General features: G+C 37.0%; 1 protein-coding gene across 1 annotated transcript in view; it reads right to left on the bottom strand.

The window, feature by feature from the left end:
* Positions 1-22,542, bottom strand: part of LOC118854756 (transmembrane protease serine 11A-like) — a 72,515-nt gene extending 49,973 nt beyond the window's left edge. Inside the window, exons 1-3 of the mRNA XM_036765021.1 lie at positions 22,535-22,542; positions 6,430-6,551; positions 4,830-4,948 (exon numbers count right to left, since the gene is read on the bottom strand). Of these exons, the coding sequence (XP_036620916.1) occupies positions 4,830-4,948; positions 6,430-6,551; positions 22,535-22,542 (249 nt within the window). The remainder of the gene's footprint in view (positions 1-4,829; positions 4,949-6,429; positions 6,552-22,534) is intronic.
* Between the last annotated feature and the right edge of the window lie 1,006 nt (positions 22,543-23,548).

Here is a 23,548-nt window from a genome sequence, read left to right as displayed (position 1 = left end):
AAGATCATGAAAAACAATTCAACAGCTTGGTGAAGGAGACACAAAAAAAAATTGAAGAAAATAACACCTTAAAAAAAAAGACTAGGCCAGAGGAGGAGGAGAATGCCTTAAAAAGCAAAACTGGCCAAATGGAAAAAGAGGCATAAAAATTCACTGAAGAAGAACCTCCTAAAAAAGTAGATTTGGCCAAAGAGAAAAGGAGGTCCAAAAGCTCACTGAAAATAATTCCTTAAAATTTAGAATAGAGCAAATGGAAGCTAATGACTTTATGAGAAATCAAGAAACAATAAAACAAAACAAAAAGAAAGAAAAAATAGAAGACAATGTGAAATATCTCATTGGAAAAACAACTGACCTGGAAAATAGATCCAGGAGAGATAATTTAAAAATTATTGAACTATCTGAAAATCATGATAAAAAGAAGAGTCTAGACATCATCTTTCAAGAAATTATCAAGGAAAACTGCCCTCATATTCTAGAACCAAAGGGTAAAATAGAAATGGAAAGAATCCACCGATCACCTCCTGAAAGAGAACCCAAAATGAAAACTGCCAAGACTATTATTGCCAAATTCCAGAGTTCCCAGGTCAAGGAAAAAATATTGCAAGCAACCAGAAAGAAACAGCCAAACATGGTGGAGCTACAGTCAGGATAACACTAGATTTAGCAGCTTCTACATGAAATGATTAGAGGGCTTGGAATATGAGACTCTGAAGGGCAAAGGAACTAGAATTACAACCAAGAATCACCTACCTAGCAAAACTGAGTATAATCCTTTGGGAGAAAATGGATATTCAGTGAAATAGAGGACTTTTAAGCATTCTTCATGAAAAGACCAGAGGTGAATAGAAAATATCACTTCCAAATGCAAGACTCAAGAGAAGCATAAAATGGTAAACAGGAAAGGGAAATCATAAAGGACTTAATAAAGTTAAACTGTTTACATTCCTACATGGGAAGATGATACTTGTAACTCATAAGGTTAGAAGGAGTATATATAGACAGAGGGCATAGATGTGAATTGAATAGCAAGGGATGATATCTAAAAAGTAAAACCAAGGGGTTTGAGAGGAGTATACTGGGGGAAAAGGAAAGGAGGAGGTAGAATAGGGTAAATTATTTCACATAAAAGAGGCAAGAAAAACCTTTTATGGCAGAAGGGAAAGAGGAAGAGGTGAGAGGGAGTGAGTGAACATTATGCTCATCAGATTTGGTTCAAAGAGGGAATAGCACACACAATTAATTGGGTATAAAAATCTATCTTATCCTATAGTAATGTAGGAGGGGAAGGAGTCAAGAGAAGGGGGGGTGATAGAAGGGAGAATAGACTGGGGGAGGGAATAGTTAGAAGCAAAATACTTCTGAGGAGGAGGGACAGGGTGAAAGGAGAGAGAGAGAGACAGAGAGAGAGAGAGAGAGAGAGAGTGACACAGAAAGAGACAGAGGGAGATTGACAGACAGAGATAGAGAGAGACCAATGGAGAGACAGAGACAAAGACAGAGACAGAGAGAATGGAATAAACAGAGGAAACAGGATGGAGGGAAAATACAGTTAGCAAGTACAACTGTGAAAAAATTTTTGAAGTCAGTTTCTCTGATAAAGGCCTCATTTCTCAAACATTCAAAGAACCACAGCAAATTTCCAAAAAATAAGAGCCATCCCACAATTGATAAATGATCAAAAGAAATGAACTGTTTTCAGATGAAGTAATCAAAACTACCTGTAGCCATATGAAAAAATGCTCTAACTCACTATGGATTGGAGAAATGTAAATTTAAAACAATTCTGAGGTACTACCTCATACCTATTAGATAGGCTAATATGACAGAAAAGGAAAATAACAAGTGTTGGAGGTGATGTGGGGAAAAAATGAAACATTAATACACTGTTGGTGGAATTGTGACTTGATTCAACCATTCTGTAGAGCAATTTGGAACTATGCCCAAAGGGCTACAAAATTATTCATACCCTTTGACCTAGCCATACCACCACTAGATCTGTATCCCAAAAGAGATAAAAAATAAAAAGGAAAAAGACCTATATCTACAAAAATATTTCTAGCAGCTCTTTTCTGGTGGCAAAGAATTGGAAATTGAGAGGGTGCCCATCAATTGGTCAATGGCTGAACAAATTGTAGTATGAGATTATGATGGCACACAATGGTGCTATAAGAAATGATGAGTGGGAAACTTTCAGAAAAACATGGAAAGACTTACACGAGCTAATGCAAAGTGAAATTTACTATGTACAAAGTAACAGCAATATTGTAAGATGATCAGCTGTGAATGACTCTGCTATTCTCAGCAATACAATGATCCAAGACAACTCTGAAGGACCTATGAAGAAAATGCTACCTATCCCCAGACAAAGAGCTGATTGTGTCTGAATACAGATTGAAGCATGACTTCTTTTTAACTTTATTTTTTTAGTTTTTTATCTGTGTTTTCTTTTTTGACATGACTAATATGGAAATGTTTTACCTCACTACACATGTATAACCTATATCAAATTGCTTGACTTCTCAATGGGGAGGGTGGTGGTTAGGGGAGGGGAGGGAGGAAGGAAGAAAATGAATGTTAAAATTGTTTTTACATGTAATTGGGGAAAAATAAAATGCTATATAAATTCTAGTCAAAAAAAAAGAAAAAATAGTCCTGGATTGGTAGTCCAGAGACCTGGATAATAGCTCTGGCTTTACCGTAATTCTGTGGGTGACTTTGGACTCAGCTTCCTCATTTGTAAAATGAGATTAGGGCAGGGCGTGCAGGTTAAGTTATGGGTTACTAGTCTGGAGTTTGAGAACTTTTGTTTTAAAATATTTTGATAATTGTATTTAATATAACTAGGTTTTTTGGCAATCCTATGTACTTTTTCATTCAAAAATATTATTCTGAGAAGAGATCCATAGACTCTACGAGACTGCCAAAGGGGTCCATGACATTAAAGAGGCTAACAACCCCTAAATTAGCTGCTTACCTAAGTTTACTTCTAGCTCCAAGGTAACATGATTCCAAGTACAAGTTTCTGGACTCCCACCCTATTCTTACTAATAGACCAAAATTAGGAATTGACACTAACAGTGTAGGTATAGTTACCTGAGCATTCTCTATTCCTTCCTTTCATAGCTGTGCTCATCTTTGTTCCATTTGTCAGGGGGTTATGATGGAGATTACATTTAATTATTTGGTTCTAGGTAGCCTGCTTTTCTTTTTTAAAGGGAATATCTTTAGGGTCACTGAGGTCCTGAATAAAATATTTAAAATCTGGGAATGCTCATTTGTGGATATATGAAGGACATCAGGTGAATGAAGTGAGAAGCATGATGGGAACTAGACTTTTGTGAGCTTCTTGGTTTTTAGTATGAATATGTTTAAATGAGTCCAAGGCTTTTGATTGCCTTGAGTAACCAGCCTGTTACATGACATCTATGGTTGGCAGTTATTGTATAATAACATGATGAAATCATATATCCATTGTGTAAATCATGTATTTATAAACTAAAAATATATTTATTTGTGCTGAAGGCTGCATAAAGTATTTGGTCCTGCAAATATTAGTGCCATCGTCATCATAGCTCATCTAATTGAGAGGTATCACAGTGTGGTAAAAAGAGTTCTGGATTGGAAGCTCCGGATTGGAAGCTCTGGATTGGAGCTCTATGTCACCTTTGATCACACAATCATTTCACTTCCCTGGGCCTCAGTTTCCTCATATGTAAAATGATGCCATCAAGCTATTTGTATTCCTGCCACTTAGCAGTGTCTGTCACATAGTAACTGTTTAATAAATGTTTGTTGACTTCACTTAACTTGATTCTGGCTCTAGTGGGTCTTTACTGTTGTTGTTCATTCATTTCATCCTTATTCTTTCCCTTATCTATCCATTATATATTTTCTCTAGTGGCCTAAACCAGAGTCAGTTACCTCTTAGTATTTCACTAAATTCTAGCCCTGGAGGAGATCCTAGAAGTTCCATTATCTACTACCCCTACTGTGAGGTTGGGGCTAGTCTTGCTGCTATACAGATCAGGAAACTGAAGCTTAAAGATGTAAAGTGTCTGGCTCAGAGTCACATAGAGAATTGTGACAGGACAGGACTTGAACGCAGGCATGCCAACTTCAAATTTAGAATAATTGGTAAAGATGTTTCCTCATGAAGACTTATAAGCATCATAATTTTCATACCTCTCTTAGGTACTTATTACCTATTATAGTTATTTGCATATAAGGCAAATGCCTCTATTGTATTTTAAGTTCTACAAAGGAAAGCACTCTCAAAAAAAGACAACTCATCACATGGAGGGTGTTTACTAAGTACTTATTGAATGCATGAACATATATGAGAAGTATGGGAGGTAACATCGTGTAAAATTAAAAGAATCAGAAGGGGAAATAGAAGATTTGTGTACGAACATGCTCTGTTTCTGACTTGCTTTGAGAGTCACTGTATAAAAACATTGAGTTTCAGAAGTAGAAAGGCCCTTAGACCTTATGTAGTCTAACCCCAATATGAAGTTCAAATTCTCTCTACAAACCTTCCAGTGATGGGATACTTACTACCCCACAAGACAGTGGATTCCATCTGTGTACATTTCTAATGAGATAATATATGTCAAATATTTTTCAAACCTTAAAATACTTTATAAATATCAGCTATTATGATGCAAAAAATAACTATAACAGATGTGAACCATTAGGGCTGCCCCAAATACAATGGACTCTTCCTTGACCTTAGCAAATTTCATAATTTCCAAAATTAGGGATTTGAATTAGATTGTCCTAGATTTCTTCCAACTCAAATTTCTGTGAAGAGAAAAATCTGGACCTACCAAAATTTCACTCATCTCACGTAAGTCCTTGTAATGATATGCATAGTCTTGCTCAGTATTGGCATTCAGCTGTACACCTGAAATCTTAAAGGTGCCATGATAATACTCCAGTTTCTGATCTGCATTGGAAAGAAAACAAAAGAAAAATAAGGATGAGATTTAGGCATACGACTCCGGGTCTAGGGAAAAAGATGTGTTAGACCCAGCACCAGTAGAGGTTCATACTGAGTCCATGATGAGGCCACTGTGATGCAATATTCTATTGTATATCTATCCAGAAAGTTATTGGTGTCAAAGAGGTTACTTTTTTTGTTCATCGATAGGCTTATAAATGTGAATTTCTAATGAGCATGACACAGCAATCCAAGAATAGATGAATGAATGTATGGAAATCAAATATTTGAGAGAGGGAAAGAATGAATATGGATTAACTTTTGGGAGAGTTAAAAAGTCAGATGGTAATGGAGACAAGTAAGAAAGTTGGGGACCAGTTTAGTGTCAGTGTTCAAAGGGTTTGGCTTGAATTGTAGGTAGAACAGGAGTATAGAGAGCTGTATTTTGACCTACAAAGGCATGATCTGCATTTTTGGAAGGAATTCCTGAATTGTTTTGATCCATTTGAATATTTAAGCATACCTTGAGCTTACAGTTGATGAAGGTAAAATTTTGAAGAGAAACAAATTTCTTAGATAGTTATCTAGAAAAAAATTTGGCCTAGGAAGGGGCTAGATCAGGGATTCTTAAGCTTTTCTATGTCATGGAAACCTTTGGCAATTTAGTGAAAGCTATGAATCCTTTGTCAAAATTACTGCTTGTGTATAACTATGGTGAATATATGCACATCTGACATTAACAAGTGATAGAGAAAGTATAATTTTAGTGAATTTTGCTTAGGACATGGCCACAAATTAAGATAGAAATAAATACATCATTTTTGCTATCGTTCTTGAAATGTAGAAAAGTTGGCAGACAAAAAAGTATGGTATGAGAAGGGAGGTCTGTGCCTTTCTGGCTTTGTGATATTAGGTAAGTCACAACCTCTCTGTGCCTCTGTTTCCTCATGTATAAAATATGGGGAATGGATTAAAGGGCTTTTTAGATTCCTTTCAGCTCCAGATCCATGGTTCTATGATCCATGGAGATGAATAAATATGGAATAGTTTATAACAAGTGCCTCAAGCTTTTCTTTTCTTAAATGAATAAGGCATATTACATATATTCTAGATAATATGCATATAAATACATACATTCATAACTTTTTGTTGTTTGGAAGACAACAGCTAAACTGATTAATTGTACCTTATGGGATTTTGGATTCAGAACTGGGAAATTACCTTAAAAATTCATTAATCCAACTCCTTTATTTTACAAATGAAGAAATTGAGGTCAAAGAGTTAAGTGCTTTGCCCAAGGTCACATAGCTAGTAAATAGTTGGGATTTGAATCCAGATTCTCCAATTCCAAATTCATGGCACTCTCTGCTAAACTAGCAATCATTTCTAAAACAGCACCTAAGAGATCCCAATTTCATTACTTTTACATGGGCGGGGGGAAAATGTTATCTTGGGGGAAAAGAAATTTTCCTCCAAGTTACACCTACCAGAGACCAAGAAATGAACCAGCAGACCAATAGTTACGCCTGTAATCAATAGTCCTACTGTAACAATAAGAACAATCATCCATGGTTCCAAACCTCGGGTTTTTGTGCCCAGTCCTACTGTCCTAGAGGGAGAGAGAAGAGACAGCCATCAATAAATAACAAATGTCACAGTGAAAGAACAAAAGACTTTTAGTTATTGCTGGAAATACAAAGGAGTAGCTTAAACTAATTTGACCAATGAATGAGAATTTGCTTGTTGGCGTCCCTGAGATCACAGCATTTAAAGAAAACAAACAAGACTAATAATTTGTAGCTATGTAGCATTTAAGATGTGCAAAACACTTTATAAACATTATCTTATTTGATCCTAACAACAGCCCTGGGAAGGTGGTGCTACTTATTATCTTCATTTTATAGATGAGGAACCTTAAGCCAAGATAGGTTAAGTGATTTGCCCAGGGTCACACGATGGTAAATGTCTGAGGCAAATCTTCATGACTCCCAGTACATTGCACTATGCACTGTGCACCCTTCTCTTATGCCTCATAGACACATATAATGCTAGCAGCCTTGTCTCTGAGCTGGGCAGGATAGCTTCTCACAGTGCCACAGTCTAACTTAGAATCACTGACACAGTTACAGAGAGAAGAAAGTAGCATAGTAGAGAGAAGTATGATGAAACCATGTATCATTGGCACCATTCACTTAAAAATTACTGTATTGTTTAGGGTCAATCCAAATATGGATTTTATAAAGTTAGAGTATGCCTATAATCAGTGTTATTTTTCAGGATACATTTATGAACTTTCTTAACAATACAGTAATTATATATAACCGATCACCCAGAACAGGAGGTGGACTGGCTGCAAAGTCCCCTGGGATTTGTAATTCTTCACATTTTTGGAAGAGAGGAAACTGGAGAAGATGCATGTGTGTGTGTGTGTGTGTGTGTGTGTGTGTGTGTGGTGTGTTTATATGTGCGTGTGGTGTGTGGCAACCAGGATAAGAAGCAGAAAAGTCTCTGCTGTTGGGGGTTTTGTGCGACATTCATTCCAGTAGCAGGATTGATTAGGGAATATCTTTTAGGAGGAAAGACTGGTCCCTAAACTACACTTGCCTTGCTTCTGTGTATTTTCCAAAAAATTATTAGAATTCTGTATTTGCCACACTTTAATAATAATTTTATAAACACCTATGACTGATTCTTATCTTTAAGTGGTCTGCTGCACTTTGTTTGCAAATACAAAGGTATTAGAGAGGGACCCTTCTTAGTATAAGCATGTAAGCTAAAACCTCATCCTATGGTTAGAGACTTCTCATCTCTAACTGGGGGAATAAGCACAAAGCATTTCATAAACTCTGAACTGCTATAAGTCTGGGCTCTGTTGCATAAATTTACCTCATAGATGAAAACCAAGGTGTTGCTTATATAGCTTAAAAAAATCTTATTGTCTCAAACCACTAATTTGTATCTTGTATCTTTGATTCATTTCTCATGTTTGCATGTTGTTCCCCCAGATAAATTATGTGGTCACTGTTTTGGACCCTCTCCTCTTTCCTTTTTAAATTCTGTTTCTTGAACTGGGCATAGACCAATATCTTACACCATATACCAAAATAAAGTCAAAATAGGCTCATGGTTTAGGAATAAAGGCTGATACTATAAGCATTTTGGGAGAGCAAGGAATAGTTTACCTATCAGATTTATGGAAAAGAAAAGAATTCATGACCCAACAAGAGATAGAGAGCATTACAAAATGCAAAATGTATAATTTTGATTATGTTAAATTGAAATGTTTTTGTACAAAAAAAGCCAATGCAACAAAGATTAGGAGGGAAGTAGAAAATTGGGAGAAAATCTTTACAACCAGTGTCACTGATAAAGGCCTCATTTCTAAAATATACAGGGAACTGAGCCAAATATATAGGAATACAAGTCATTCCCCAATTGAGAAATGGTCAAAGGATATGAACAGGCAGTTTTCAGACGAAGAAATTAAAGATATCTATAGGCATATGAAAAAATTGCTTGAAATCACTACTGATTAGAGAAATGCAAATCAAAACAACTTTTAGATACCACATCTCTCCTGTCAGATTGGCTAAAATAACAAAACAGGAAAATGATAAATGCTGGAGAGGATGTGGGAAAATTGGAACATTGTTATATTGCTGGTGGAGTTGTGAGCTTATCCAGCCATTTTGGAGAGTAATTTGGAACTATGCCCAAAGGGCTATAAAAATGTTCATGCCCTTTGACCCAGCAATACCACTTCTAGGGTTGTATCCCAAAGAGATCACACAAGTGGGAAAAGGACCCATATGTACAAAAATATTTGTAGCAGCTCTTTTTGTAGTAGCAAAGAATTGGAAATCAAAGGGATGCCCATCAATTGGGGAATGGCTGAACAAGCTGTGGTATATGAAGGTAATGGAATTCTGCAGTAGAGTTTGAATACTTGGCAATTTGGCTGAAGAAAGGACCCCAGCGACTGGTACTTTGTCTTGCTCAGTGATTGAATCTTCCTCAGATAATTCAAATGGAAGCGATTCAGTTTCCTGGCATAGCACTGGCATACTGTCCAGGTTTCACAGGCATGTGACAATGAGGTCCGCACAATGGCTTGGTAGACCTCCAATTTGGTAGGCACCCCAATACCTCTTCTGTCTCACACTTTCTTTTGGAGCCTCCCTAACAATGAGCTAGCTCTGGCAGTGTATGCATCAACCTCATTATTAATGTGTACATTCCCGGAAAGTATACTACCAAGGTAAGTGAACTTATCCACAGCATTCAAAACTTCTCCATTTGCTATAACTGATGGTTCCAACTATGGATGGTGTGGTGGAGAGTGAAGGACAGCAACCAATTGTTTCTTGGTGATCTAATCAACTCTGATAAGTTCAATTAACATCTCTGTGCAAATAATACCCAAATCTGTTTCTCTCCTGAATTCTAGTCCCTTATCACTAATTGACAGACTTCTCCACCTGAATGTCTAATAGACATATCAAATTAAATACATCTAAAACAAACAGTTTTTTTTAGCCTCAAACCAATCCCTCTCTATATACTCCTATTTCTATTGAGGTTATCATAATCCTTCTATTTATCAGTCAGTTTAGCAACCTTAGAATCATCCTTGACCCTTCCCTTTCCCTCACCCTTCAAAGTTTTACTTCTGGAATATATTAATGAATCCCCTCTCTCCATTCACAGAGATACATACTACCTTAGGTCAGGACCTCAACGTATTTGCCTGGACTATAACAAATAGCCTCCTACTTGGTTTCCCTTCTTCCAGGCCTTCCCCTTCTCATTCTATAGTCCCCATGGCTTCCAAATGGATATTTCTAATATGAATATATCACTTCTCTACTGAAAATTCTTTACCAGCTCCTTATTACCTCCATAAAGAAATGCAAAGGTGCCTTTTACCTAAAGCCCTCTACAATCTGGCTCCCACCTACATTTCCAGTCTTATTTCAGATTGACCCCTTCACACACTCTGTTCTAATGAAACTTGTCTACCAGCAGTTACTAGAACATGCCCTTCACCTCTTGATTTCTTGCACTGCGTATGTATGGGCATGCTTTGACCCGATCCCTGGAATACATCCCATCCTCACTTCCCCTTTCTAGAATCCAGAGCTTCTTGTAAGACTCAGTTCAGGTGCTACTTCCTCCTATTCAAGGGCTTTCCTGATGCTCTCTGGGCCTCAGTCTCTTTATCTTTAAAATGAAGGGGTTGGACTAAATAATCTCTAATAGTCCCTTTAAGCTTATTCCTGAAGACAAGGATTATTTAGTCTTCTGTCTTTGTACCCTCACAGCCTGGCATAATGTTTGGTAAATAGTAGGTGCTCTAGAAGTGTGTGTTACTAAAATATTTAGAGCAGCTCTTTTTGTGGTGTCAAAGAATTGGAAATTGAGGGGATGCCCATCAATTGGGGAATGGCCAAACAAGTTATGGTATATGAATGTAATGGAAAACAATTATGCTATAAGAAATGATGAGCAGGCAGACTTCAGAAAAACCTGGACCTACATGAACTGATATTGAGTGAGGTAAGCAGAACCAGGAGAACATTGTACACATTAACAGCAATATTGTTCAATGACCAACTTTGTAAGACTTAGCTCTTTTGAGCAATGCAATGATCTAAGACAATTCCTAAAGTCTCATGATGGAAAATGCTGTCCACATCCAGAGAAAGAATTATGGAGTCTGAAAGCAGATCAAAGCATGTTATTTTCTCTCTCTTTTTTTTAAAAAATGTTTTTTATCTTTTCTTTCTCATGGTTTTTTCCTTTTGTTCTGATTCTTCTTTTACAACATGACTAATGTGGACATATGTTTAATATGATCATACATATATAGCCTATAGCAGATTGCATGTCATCTTGGGGAAGGGAGAGTGGAGGGAGGGAGGAAAATTTAGAACTCAAAATTTTGTGAAAGTAAATGCTGAAAACTAAAAATAAATGAATAAATAACTTTTAAAAAACAAGTGCATGTTACTGAATCAAACTGATTATGGCAAAACTTCAAGTGTGTTGATTGTTGAGAATTTTACTTTGAGGAAGAAAAAGGAAGGAAGCAGAATGAAAGACAAAAGAAGGGAGACAAAATTAATTGAAATGGAGAGAAAAAAGAATAGTTTTGGAAAATGTCAGCCCCTAATAGTATTCTCCTTGATTAGGTAAAATAGAAGTGAAAGAGAAAAAGGGACGATATTAAAATGGAGCTCTAGCTGATAAGCATAAAGAAGGGAGAAAACTAAAAAGAGTTTCAGTCTGTAAAATGACTGATAATTATAAAACTACACAAATTCAAGCTATTGTAATTTTATGCTGTGGAAGATTTCTATAAACATCAAATGGACTGATAGGAGAAAAGAGGAAAGACATTTAAGAGTAGCCAACCATCATACTCCACTATTCTAACCCTTGCTTGTGATCTTGAAACACACCAAGGGGAATGACATCCTGATATAGGTTTGTAAGATTTGGAGCTGAAAGTAACCTTAAAGATTATCCAGTCTAATACCTTCACTTTACAGATAAGTAAACTACAACTCAGAGATGCTAAATGATTTATCCATGGTCACACAGCTGTTAAATATAAGAAATGGAATTTGAACCTAGGTCTTCCTGACTCCAGGTCCAGTAATCTATTATACTAGGAGCCAGGGGTGGGGATCCTATGGCCTCCAGGCCACATGTGGACCTCTAGGTCCTCAGGTGTGGCCCTTTGACTGAATCTGAGCTTCGAAATCCATGCTGCAGGTTCCCTACCCCACCCAGGCTCTCTTAGATCACCATCTGTTTGAAAGAGAATTTTATAATATTCCTTATGCTTTCGTCAAATTTTATTTTCCAACATCTTGAAGGGTGTGTAAGATCAGGTTAGGGTCATGTTTGTTAAAGCAAAACATAGTGGTTTTTTTCAATGAGTTTACAGATTGTAAAGAGAAATTTACACGCCCTGAAAAACACAAAAGAATGGATTTTGTTATGAATAATCAGGAGTGGGATGTGCCTGTGCTTGAATATTTGTGGTCTATTACACTGGCACATAACCTTGTAGAAGCCAGAATCAACTTGATTGGGCTGAAAACCACATGAAACATCAGCCTCATCTGATCTCTCCTTAACAGATTCAAAAACCATTTCTTAGGCCCTTCAAATGTGCACAGCAAACTTGTGCTTGGTGCTAAGCCCTGGAGAAAATACAGACATAGACAAGATGAACTCCCTAATGCCATGAAATTTACAATTTAATACGGAGGCAACTGCAAGGAACTATCACACAAAATGGCACACAAGTACATGAGTACAAAGTATAATTGAGGCCCAAGAAGAGAGAGATTATTTCCATTTAAAGGAAACCAGGAAGGCTTCATGGAACAGGTGACATTTGAACTGAGTCTTAAAGACAAGTAGAATTTCAAAAGGGAGAAAAGCTAGGGAAGAAAAAGACACAAAAGTGAGAGAGCACAGAATCTGTGCCGAGGATGGCAAATAGCCTAGTTTGGTTAGGACTTAAATTATGTGGAAAGAAGCAATGCAAGATAAAGTTGGAAAAGAAGAACTTTTCTACTAAGAAAAGGAGTATGTACTTTATGTACATGTGATCTCCAATAGAGTGTCATTGAAGGGTTTTGAGCAGGACAGTGACTTTATCACATTTGTTTATAAGGAATAGTGACCAAGCAATATATGAAGGATGAATTCTAAGGGAAAGAGATTAGAGATAGAAAGCAGTTTGGATAGTCCATGAAAGAATTGGTTGGTGATAGTGGAAAGAGAAAGGAATGAACTGTTGCCAGAAGTATTGAGGAAGTAGAATTGATAAAAATTGATTAGGGTGTGAGTGCTATGGAAGAGTCAAAGGTAACACCAAAGTTTTGACTATGGATAACAGAGTGAATGCTGGTACCACTAAAAGAAATAGGAACATCAGAAAGAAGAGCAGGTTTTTATGTAGAGACAAATTCAGTTACAGCTATGATTAACATGTTGAATTTGAAATGCTCATGGAGAGGTGGAGCAAAGATGGCAGGGAAAAGGCAGCGACTTCCCTGAGCTCTCCCCAAAACCCCTCCAAAGCCCTTTAAATAATGCCATAAAACAATTCCTGGAGCAGCAGAAAACGCAAAAGGATGGGGTGAAATAATTTTCCAGCCAAAGACAACTTAGAAGGTCAGCAGGAAACATCTGTCACATCTGGGTGAGAGTGGAGCACAGTCCAATGCAGGCCACACCAGCACAACCCAGCCCCAGCAAATCAGGAGCAGGCCTTGGGGGCCATTGAATCAGCAGCAGTAGGGATTGTTCCAAAGCTCTCAGCTCACAGATGATAATGCAGTCAAACAACCAATCAGAAGGAGATTACAGGGGTCTTTTTGCTAATACTGAGGCAGGACTCTCTTGCTTTGCCTATACTCGGGTCCAGGTCACAGTCCTGGGTGGCAGTCTCAGGGTGAGAAGCAGCACTAGCACAACATAGGTTGTGGCTGCAGTGGAGGGCAGACCCTTGCCACAGTTCCAGGGCAGAAAAGAGTGCTTGTGATAGCTCACACATCAGAGCACAGGCCAGGAGAGGAGTAACACCTCTCCTTAGATCATACCACCTTGGAAGAACTGAAAATGTATGGCTCCCTAGAAGTATCTCTGAAAACAGCTGCACAAAACACTTGAAGCTTAGGACAGTGTGCCCTCTTTCCTGAAAGCAGAGGCCTGATTTAACAAAGAGTTAAAAGTCACAAAAAAGGCTGGGAAAATGAGCAAATAACAGAAATGCTAGTGAGACATCCAAGTAGAGCTATCATATAATAATTATAGGATCATAAGGTTCTTGGATTTTAGAGTTGGAAAGGACATCATGTGGCTCTGGAGCCAGATGACCCAGGTTCAAATTCTAACCTCAGCGTTATTACCTGTGTGACTTTAGTCAAGTCATTTAGTCTCCTTTGGCTTTATCTCTGAGAGAGGGGATTGGGCTAGCCTCTGAGGTTCCTTGCTACCAAAGCTTTGTTCCTGTGACCTAGTCCAACCTCATCATCTTATAAGTAATTAATATTTATATAGTTACATATTTTACCCACAGTGGCCTTGAGAAGTAGATATGTTTTACACATGAGAAAACTATGTCTCAAATACAGTTAAGTGAATATACTCAGATCATATTAATTCTGAACACCAATGGTCAGTACTTAGACCCAATTCTTCTTGATTCTAAGACCAAGTGCTCTTTCTACTGAACTCCAGCATAAGATATCAAGTGTGGACTATTTTTTTTCAAAGAAGTTTGGAAGTGAATGGGAGGAGGGATTGGAAATGCTATAGGCTAATGGAAAAGATGGGTATTGTGATTGGGCATACCTTAATGTATTTATATGCTGATGAGAAGAAACCTATCTTTAATACTTGTTACTACACAAATTATTCTTCTTTGTGATAGATAATTAATTGGACCCCTATATTATTCCAATCAGTATTAATTTGATATTAATTCATAAGGGTAGTGATTATAAATTCTGTATGTTAGGCTCCAGAACTGTGAATTGTAGATTGGAAGTTCACTTGCTTAATCACAGGAAGCTTACTAGAGGACCTCCACCTTTGTTTTTGCCTTCTTATGGTGAGCAAACCCAGTGTGACAGAGGTGACTCAATGACATGGAAAGTCCCCCAACTATTTTTGTTGCCCCTCTATCCCTTGTCATCCCTCTATTGTCCAACATGGGAAGATAGCCATGAGCATTTGGCCAATAAGTGAACCTTTTTGCCAGCCTGTGGCCTGCTTTTCTACCAGTCCATCAGCCCGTGATGATGTTTTGATATCTGTTTATCAGTCCAAATCATGAGTATGTTCATTGGCTCTTTGTCACCCAATGGGAATCTATGTTTTGTGTAGGCCCTCCTGGAGGATCAAGGACAATGTCTATCAAGCAATGAGATTCTGTATTTTTAGTTTTCTTTATCTGTATTTTCTGGGTAATCAAGTACTATAAACCTAAAACCCTGGAGGAAGAGGGCATCGCAGATCATGAGGAAGATCTGAGGTCTCATTCATTGGAGGGAAACCAGTCCCTTTAATAAGTGGTTAATGGTTTAGAGTTCTGCCTCAGTGATTTTTCTTGCAGATTGGACTATTTTGTACCCCACACCTTGAGACAATACTTTTTGACTTATTCTATTCTTGTTTTAAGCTATGCAACTTTTATTCTTTAATCTACTAGTTCTAATAAGTTTCTTTCTGTTTTAATTTATTACTCCTGTATTGTTCTTTAAAAAATTTGCTTTATGTGAAATTATTTTGTGTATAAGTATATTGAAAATGTTGCTTGATGCAAAAAAAAATCCAACACTTTACTATGTTTTAAATACTGATAATTTCTTGGTTGTGTTATATGACCATAAATCATGGTACACCATTGAAACCCTTCATTTCTCATGTGTTACCACAGAAATGAGGTACATCCTGGAAACAACAGACCTGGAGTTCTCTAAGTGCCCATGACTTTGAATCTCAGCTATTTCCAAGAAAAAAAAAAAACAAAGGGCCATGAAAGGATCTCCTCCTTTCCTACCTCACCCCCTCAAATCAAGGTAGAGTGCCATCTAGAACTCTATGATAGATTATGAGGGAGTGGAGCATATTAAAGGCTGAGATGGGAGAAGTTTGGTAATCAGATGGAGCTGAGGAGATTGAACTCAGGCTGTCTCAAGAACTGCTATTTATTGCCTTGAAGCGATCAGCTCTCTGGATTCTATCTTGTCCTTGGCTCTTGATACGATTTGCCTCCACTGTCCTCTGGCTGTAGCCTTCACTCTGCTTCCTATCTGCAGGATTCAGCATGGAGTCCTGAAAAGTGTTATCCCCTGAGCCTGAGGCTTCCTCTGACACTGCCCTCTTGGCTTCTTCTCAAAAGCTCCTCAGGTTCAAAGTCATGGACATGAAAGGAACTAAAAATAAATGAATTAAGAACAGGAATTTCTAATGCTTCAAGTTTCCACAGTAATGTCTCCTCATAGGGGTAAATACTGGGTTAAGATGGTTTTAGAATAATCATATTAAGTAAATTAATAAGTCAAATGAATAAATAATTCAGTAAACTGCAGCATATTGGTATGAGCAAGAATTGATGTAAAACAATTGGTCCAGGAGGTATATGATCAGAAAAGGAAGTGGTTCAGTCCTATACTTAGTGTAAGAAAGTATTAGACGACCTGAGTTTTGTACTAGTATCTAAGAAATATTAGAAGAACCAAAAGAAGATCCCCAATGATTTAAATAGTTGCTCTACGGAGAACTTATAAAAAGACAGGAAGAAGTATCACACGGAATGAGAAGGCATGGATAAGATTCCATTTGAACTAGCAGAGGGAGTGTCTACACCCATTCACTGAACTATGGAAATAAATGAAAACAGGGAGTTATCACAAAAGACTTACTGTGGTCTTAAACTACAATGGCTTAAGCACCAATCTCCCTATATAGTGTCTCCACAAGACTAAAAGCTCCTTGAGACCGCTGAACATCCAACAGATTTCTTTTTTATATATTCAGCCCTACCTTGCCTCCCTCATTGCCATTCCTACTTCCAAGTAGTATTCTTGTTGATGTTAAGTTGCTCCAGACCTGTCTAACTCTTTGTGACCCTGTTGGAAGTTTTCTTGGCAAAGATACTGGAGCAATTTGCTATTTCCTTCTCCGGCTCATTTTATAGATGAGGAAACTGAGGCCAACAGGGTTAAGTGACTTGCCTAGGACCACATAGCTAGTGAGTGTCTAAGGCCAGATTTGAACTCACAAAGATGAATCTACCGTATGCCAGGTGGGCTCTCTATCCACTGTATCACTAGCATAGTACTGGGCAAATAGATACTCAATAGATGCTTTTGAAATGAATTGAATTATGTAGTAATTAATTTAAAACCCAGAAGTGAGACTGAAATTGGGAAATCAGGTGAGGAAACTATTACAAAACATTCATATTGGACCTTACTTATTAATCTGAAATTGGATTATTTTGGCAGGGAGAGGTTGTTTATATGTATACTATGAAAAGAGTATGCTAAATAAATTAATGTTATATAAAAAGGCATTTTAAAATCTCTGAAGATAAAAAAGTTCTTCAAATATTTCAGAAGCATCCTTTTATGTAGAAACATTTTTTATTGCATTCATTATAAATTATTCTTAATTACTCATTAAAAACTAACACTGAAGCCTTTTATTTGGTAAACTTTGTGAGACTAGAAGGTATTATGCTCTGCAGTTATATTACCAAGATCAGCTGAGATTCAGAGTTCAGAAAAACTTACAAACCTTAAATAAGAAGTTCCCTTAATTTTGATTCATAATACCTAATCTTTTTTATAAGCTTCTGATTCTTAAGGGCAAGAAAACCATCTAGTAATAATTACTAGTTGCCTCATAATTTTAAGCCATATAAATATGCTTTAAACAAATCTGACATGTGATAAATCTAGATTTATAAAATATATGAATTGATTGATTGCTTGCATTTCAAAAGGACTGTTTATGAGATCAGTTTCAAGTTGAGAAGCATGAACAGGAATAACCCACATCTTGCAAAGAGGGAAAATCGCTTGTTCTAATGCCTGGAATGTTCTCCCTCCTCCCTTCTAACTAATGACTTCCCTGGATTCCTTAAGTCTCAACTAAAATTCCTCTTTGTACAGGAAGCCTTCCCCAACGCTTCTTAATTCTACTGCCTTCCCTCTTCTAATTATTCTCTATTTATCCTGTTTATACCTTATTTTGTATACATCTGTTTGCATGTTTCCTCCCCCATTGGATTGTCAGCTCCTTGAGGGCAGGGACTCTTTTTTGTATCCCCAGTGCTCAGCACTGTGCCTGGCAAATAATAGACACTTAATAAATGTTTATTGATTGATTGCAACTGTAGAGACAATGATTTACCCCGTCCATATATAGGCTGTGCCATGAAATTTCCTCCACTGGGGTAAAAATATCTATAGACTTGAATAATAGTAATAGGGTTCTGAGGTTTGCAAAGAATTTTATAAATATTATATCATTTAATCTTTACAACAGTCCTGGGAGAGAAGTGCTATTATTATCCCCATTTTATATATGAGGAACCTGAAACTGAGGCTAAGTGACTTGACTAGGATAATATAGCTGGTCTGAGCCCAGATTTGAACTTAGGTCTTCCTAACACTCGGACCAGTGCTCTATCTGATGTACCACCTAGACCATGTGGTTTGTGCTGGAGGAGACATGGAAGAGAAAACTGCTGAGGAAGAAGAGTGAAAAGGCATAAATCCTGGAGCATATTCTTTGTGAACTCTCCTTCCCCATCCCTTAATCCCCTGAGTGGTGGCACCAAAAAGCTATCCAAGAAAACATCTTCAGGAACCATTTGCCTGGGGCTTACTCCGCAGGTACCAATGTGGTCATAATTTAAACTCCATCTTGAAAGGAATGGTGACATGCGGGCATCATAAGACCTGGGTTTAAATACCACCTTAGTTACTTACTAGCTGTGTGATCAGGGGCAAATCACAAACCTTTCACAAACCTTGGAAGCGAGGTGATAATAACAATGATTTGCACTATTTACTTCATAGAGCTGTTATGATAAAAGCCCTTTGTAAATCTTAAAATGCTCAATGAATGTGAATTGGTATTATTATTGGATTTTTCACATCTGTGGTTTGAGTCCTTTACATAAATGTCTGTGTAGGCCCACAGAATTATAGAAAACCTTGATTTGTCAGCCTTAACAAAATCAGGTTTAATCATATATCTCTCTCAAATGTTTACATCAATGTAGCATGGGTTTGTCCTAATGCTAAATTAGTAATGCATTAGTTAGGTTAAAAAAGACCTCAGTTCAAATCTTGACTTAGATACATACTTAGATGTGTGACCCTGGGCAAATCATTTAACCACTATGTGCCTCAGTTTTCTCACCTGTAAAATGGGGATAATGGCAGCATCTACCTCCCAGGATTGTTGTGAGGATGAAATGAAACACTATGTCTAAAGAGCTTTGCAAACCTTCAGAGCTGTATAAATGCTAAATATTGGTATTTCCTCATTTCCCATTTGGCTGCATTAATTTTGCGCTTTTTTTTTTTTACTTCAACGAGCCTTACGAAATTCATTATTGGAAAATCCCATCATCCTGCAAGATTCAATCACACTTGGTATTCACACCTTATGCCCTTCTGTTTCACACCCTTTCCCCCTCTGATTGGAGAGTAGAGTCAGGAACTCCTCAACCTCCATTTAAGGAGACATCTCCCGATTTCCCACTTGGCTGCACTGACTTTTAGACTTTGATTTTTCCACCAGGCCCTCCTACCAAATCCCTCCCTTACCTTCCTCTCTCCTTAATTTGTTTTAGTTCTCTTTTATGTTTTCTCCCATTTGATTGTAAGGTCTTTGAGGCCAGAGGTTGAATTTCTTTTTCATGATTGTATCCCTGGCACTTAGCACAGTGCCTGGCATATATTAGAAGCTTAGTAAATGTTTATTGACTATTATCATAAATCAGTGAGTATTTAATAAATGCCTACTATATATTGCTATAAATAAAGAAGTCACAGAATATTCTTAGATAATGCCGTATTTAAAAGATTTATGGGTAGATAGGTCACATGAAGTCAAGAAAAAATTATTAAATGTTAGAGCTGTCCAAAAATGGAATGGGTTGCTGTCCTAAGAAATGGTCATTCTCTCCTCTCAGAGGTTTTAGAGCAGAAGACAGAAGGCCACTTTGGAGGTATGCTATAGTGGAGATTCTTTTTATTTCATGTTTTGACTAGATGGCCGCTGAGTTCCTTTTCAGTTCTAAGGCTCTGATCCTGTAAATAAGGTACCATATCTTTTTTTAGTTACTTTCATATCTATATGCTTATATAGCTCAAAGCAATACACACAGTGGTATTAAATAAATACTTTTTACAAACAGCTTCTAAGAATTGACCATTTTACTTATCCCTATCTCCATTTGATTTTTATCTGTAGGGCACAATCTATTTTGTCCTACCTCACCTTCCAAGAAAATCTCTGTCAGGATGAAACTGATAACATATTCTTAATATATTAATTAAAAAACTAATAACATAACTTTTTCATACCTATTAACATGTTGTTAGCACAACTGTCTCCCTTCTTCAGGATCACAACAAAGCAAATTACATTGATTTCTTTTTCATCAACTCATTGCCTAGATATTTGTCTACTTGGCCAAATTTTTAGGATGCCCAAAGCAATTAGTAATATTGATATCTGTTAGTATATGGCTCAGAATATCTATTTAAATGCAGACATCTTATTTCATTAACTTGATGGTTGCTTTTATTTTGAAGTTTTAAAATAAATAACGATTTTAATATATGAGAGAATGAAGTTGGAGAGGTTGGCAATAGATTAATTGACATAAAAGAAACTAAGGTCACCAATGTTAGGTAGCATCAGTCAAACATTGGCGTGGACTAGTCTCCAAGAGGGAATACTAGGAAGGAAAGAGGAAGAGTTCCATATACATGAATTTAAGGAGATTAGTGAGCCATCTGGGAAGAAAGATAGGTGAGACTTCTGGGAACAGGATAAAAATCTAAGGTGAAGAAGTCAATTGGGTGTTAGCTACTACAAAGGTTATTGAAGCATTAAAGTGGATGAATCACCTGGAATTAAATTTAGAGGGAAGAGTAAGGGGGAAAGATAATTCTACAGGGAAATGAGAAAGAGAATTAAATGAGCAATAAAGGCCTACTGAAGGGGTTTGCTGTTGAGGTAAAGGGGGAATCAGTAGAGGAGGTTTAAAAAAAATCCTCCTAGCTAAAGAGAGAGGTTATCAATTACACCAGAAGCAGCCAGGGAATTAAAAAGTTAGGCGTGGTAGCAATAAGAGGCTGCAGCTTTAGCAGATTTTTTTTTTATAATGAAGGTCATAAGAGTAACAATATAGCATCCAAAACATCATGACCCATTCTTGAAGAATTATAGTTCTTAGTGTCCAACTCAAGGAGTTTTACTTATTAAATTCAAACTGGAATTAAATAAATTTGTCAATATGTTCATTCAAGAAACATTTTTGAGTGCCTTCTGTGTGGGAAGTACTGAGCTAAATGAGTTATCACTTTTCTTTGGAGAACTCAAACTCATGAAGTTGAAGTCATTATCTCATAAAGAATTCCTATTTCCATATTCCTGGGGCAGTTAGGTGGTGTAGTAAATAGCGTGCTGGGTCTGAAGTCAGGAAGATGAGTCTTTCTGGGTTCAAATATGACCTCAAACACTTAATAGCTTTGTGACCCTGGGCAAGTCCACTTTAACCTGTTTGCTGCAGTTTCCTCATCTCTAAAATGAGCTAGAAAAGGAAATGCTAAAGCACTCCAGTATCTTTGGCAAGAAGAGCCCAAACGGGGTCACGGAGAGTCAGACATGACTGAAAAAAATTCCCATATTCCTAAGGGATGATTAAGGAGTGGACTTTTTGTTCTGTCTTTTGCTGGCAAAGAAATTGGGATTTAGACAGATTCTGTGAATTAATAGTGTTTTTGGAGCTAAATTCTGGTCTCTTCGTCACTTGAAGCCTGGTGTTTTAACCACTTACAAAATGAATGGGTAGGATAGAAAGTATACTAAAATGGGGTTAACTACTTCTAGGATCTATGTTCAGTTCTATCCCTTTCTAGCTGGGTGGTCTTGGACAAGTCACTTAATCTCTTTGTATCTCTTTCCACAACTGTAAAAGAAGCCTAATCATATTTGTCCTTCCTACCTCCCCCCAGGGATGTGATAAAGAGCTAATGAGATGACACATGTGAAGACACTTTGAAGGCTTTGAAGTCCTATACCTATATAAAGCACTGTTACCTGTATTCTATAATGCTATATAACTAAAGCAATATTAAATTAGTCTTAATTTAATTTTTCTTTCTCATACACTTTCTTGTGATAAGTTATTTTGCACAGAATACTAAGTTATAATTAATATTTTTCTCCTTCCCAGGAGATTAAAAAAAAGAACGACACAGAATAATTTTATTTTCCTCCATGTCCTCCTCCTCTCTTTTTTTTTCCCCCAAAGATGGATTCCAGGTGTCTTGAGACCTAGACAGGGGTACCTCCAGATCTTTGCTGATCTCCACACTTGACTCCAAACACCAACTCTAGGGCATGAGGGGAAATAGCTTAGGCAAAGGTATAGTGGAAAAGTCAAGGCTAGCCCAATTTATTTGGGTACCTGAGGTACTTAACTTAAACACAAACAAAAGTCAATCCACAACAGAAATTAGCAATGCACCATTTAGTAACTTCCAATGGCTAGCTATCAAATTCCGCCTCTTACTTTGTTGTTGGGGAGTGGTAGAGCAAAGCATCCACCATAAATTGTCATTTTAGTTTGAAAACATAGTTGTGTCTCTTAATCCAGAGTTCCATGATATTGTAAAAAAAAAAAACCCAAACCAAAAACAAAAATAAAACTAGCTCAATTCAAACTTCAATTAAATGAATTAGAGGAATAATTGTTAGCCTTCCGAGTACTTACTCAAAAGTCCAATTAACCAAGATATAACTTGAACTTACCGATACATTGTCCCCTGAGGAGATCTTTTAGGTCTGCACACTGATTAAGAATTTCCAATCAAATGTGTGACATCTTGGGATCTATTAGAGATCTGTGTCTTGGGAGAAATGAAGAAACATATACAAGTTAGTTGAGATAAAACTAGTCAAACGAGTCTGGACAGAGCAGCCTTAACCAGTATAGCTTAAAGAAAAGTCAAAAGACCTATTAGAGTTCCAGTAAGAATTTCTTTGTTTTGGCCAATTAAATAAAGGAGAAGAAACTGGTTGTCAAGCTTTTCATGAGAAATGTCATTGGAATGCACTAGGATTAAGAATCTGAAAAAGACTACAGGTTTATCTGTGTGTACGAGTGTGTGTATATGTGTATATATATGTATATGCATATACACATATTTATGTATGTACATAGAAGACCTCTTAGGGTAAAAGTGGCTAATAGAATAAGCCATTTTCCCAGCATGGGTATCTAATTAGCATTTCTCAGAAATATTTAAGTTGAATTATTATACAAGACTTGTCTGTGAAAGTTTCTTGTCTGCCTCCCAGTGATGGTGTGAGAATGGTGGGAAATTTACATTAAATGAAGGTCTTCAATAGTGTAGAGTACTGGGCTTGGAATCAAAAAGATCTGGGTTTTGGCCTAATTCTATCATTCTTTTTGAGTCTCAGTTTTCTCATCTGTAAAATGAAAATAATATTGTTTACTATCCACTTTACAGGATTGCAGTAAGGAACAAATGACATTGTATATATATATATATATATATATATAAAGTAGAGCAAGGAAGTGGCACAGTGGATAGAGCACTGGGCTTGGAATCTGAAAGACTTATCTTCACTAGTTCAAATCTTGTCTGATACTTAGAAGGTGTATGACCCTGCCCAGGTCAGGTGTATGACCCTGCCCAGGTCACTTAACCTTGTTTACCTGAGGTCCTCATCTGAAAAATGAGCTGGAGAAGGAAATGGCAAAGTACTTCAGTATCTTTGCTAAGAAAACCCCAAATGGGG

Source organism: Trichosurus vulpecula, chromosome 6 (assembly GCF_011100635.1).
Source record: "Trichosurus vulpecula isolate mTriVul1 chromosome 6, mTriVul1.pri, whole genome shotgun sequence".
Classification (NCBI taxonomy): Eukaryota; Metazoa; Chordata; class Mammalia; order Diprotodontia; family Phalangeridae; genus Trichosurus; species Trichosurus vulpecula.
Note: the sequence above shows the minus strand (reverse complement) of the source record. Positions and strands in the feature narration are given on the sequence as shown.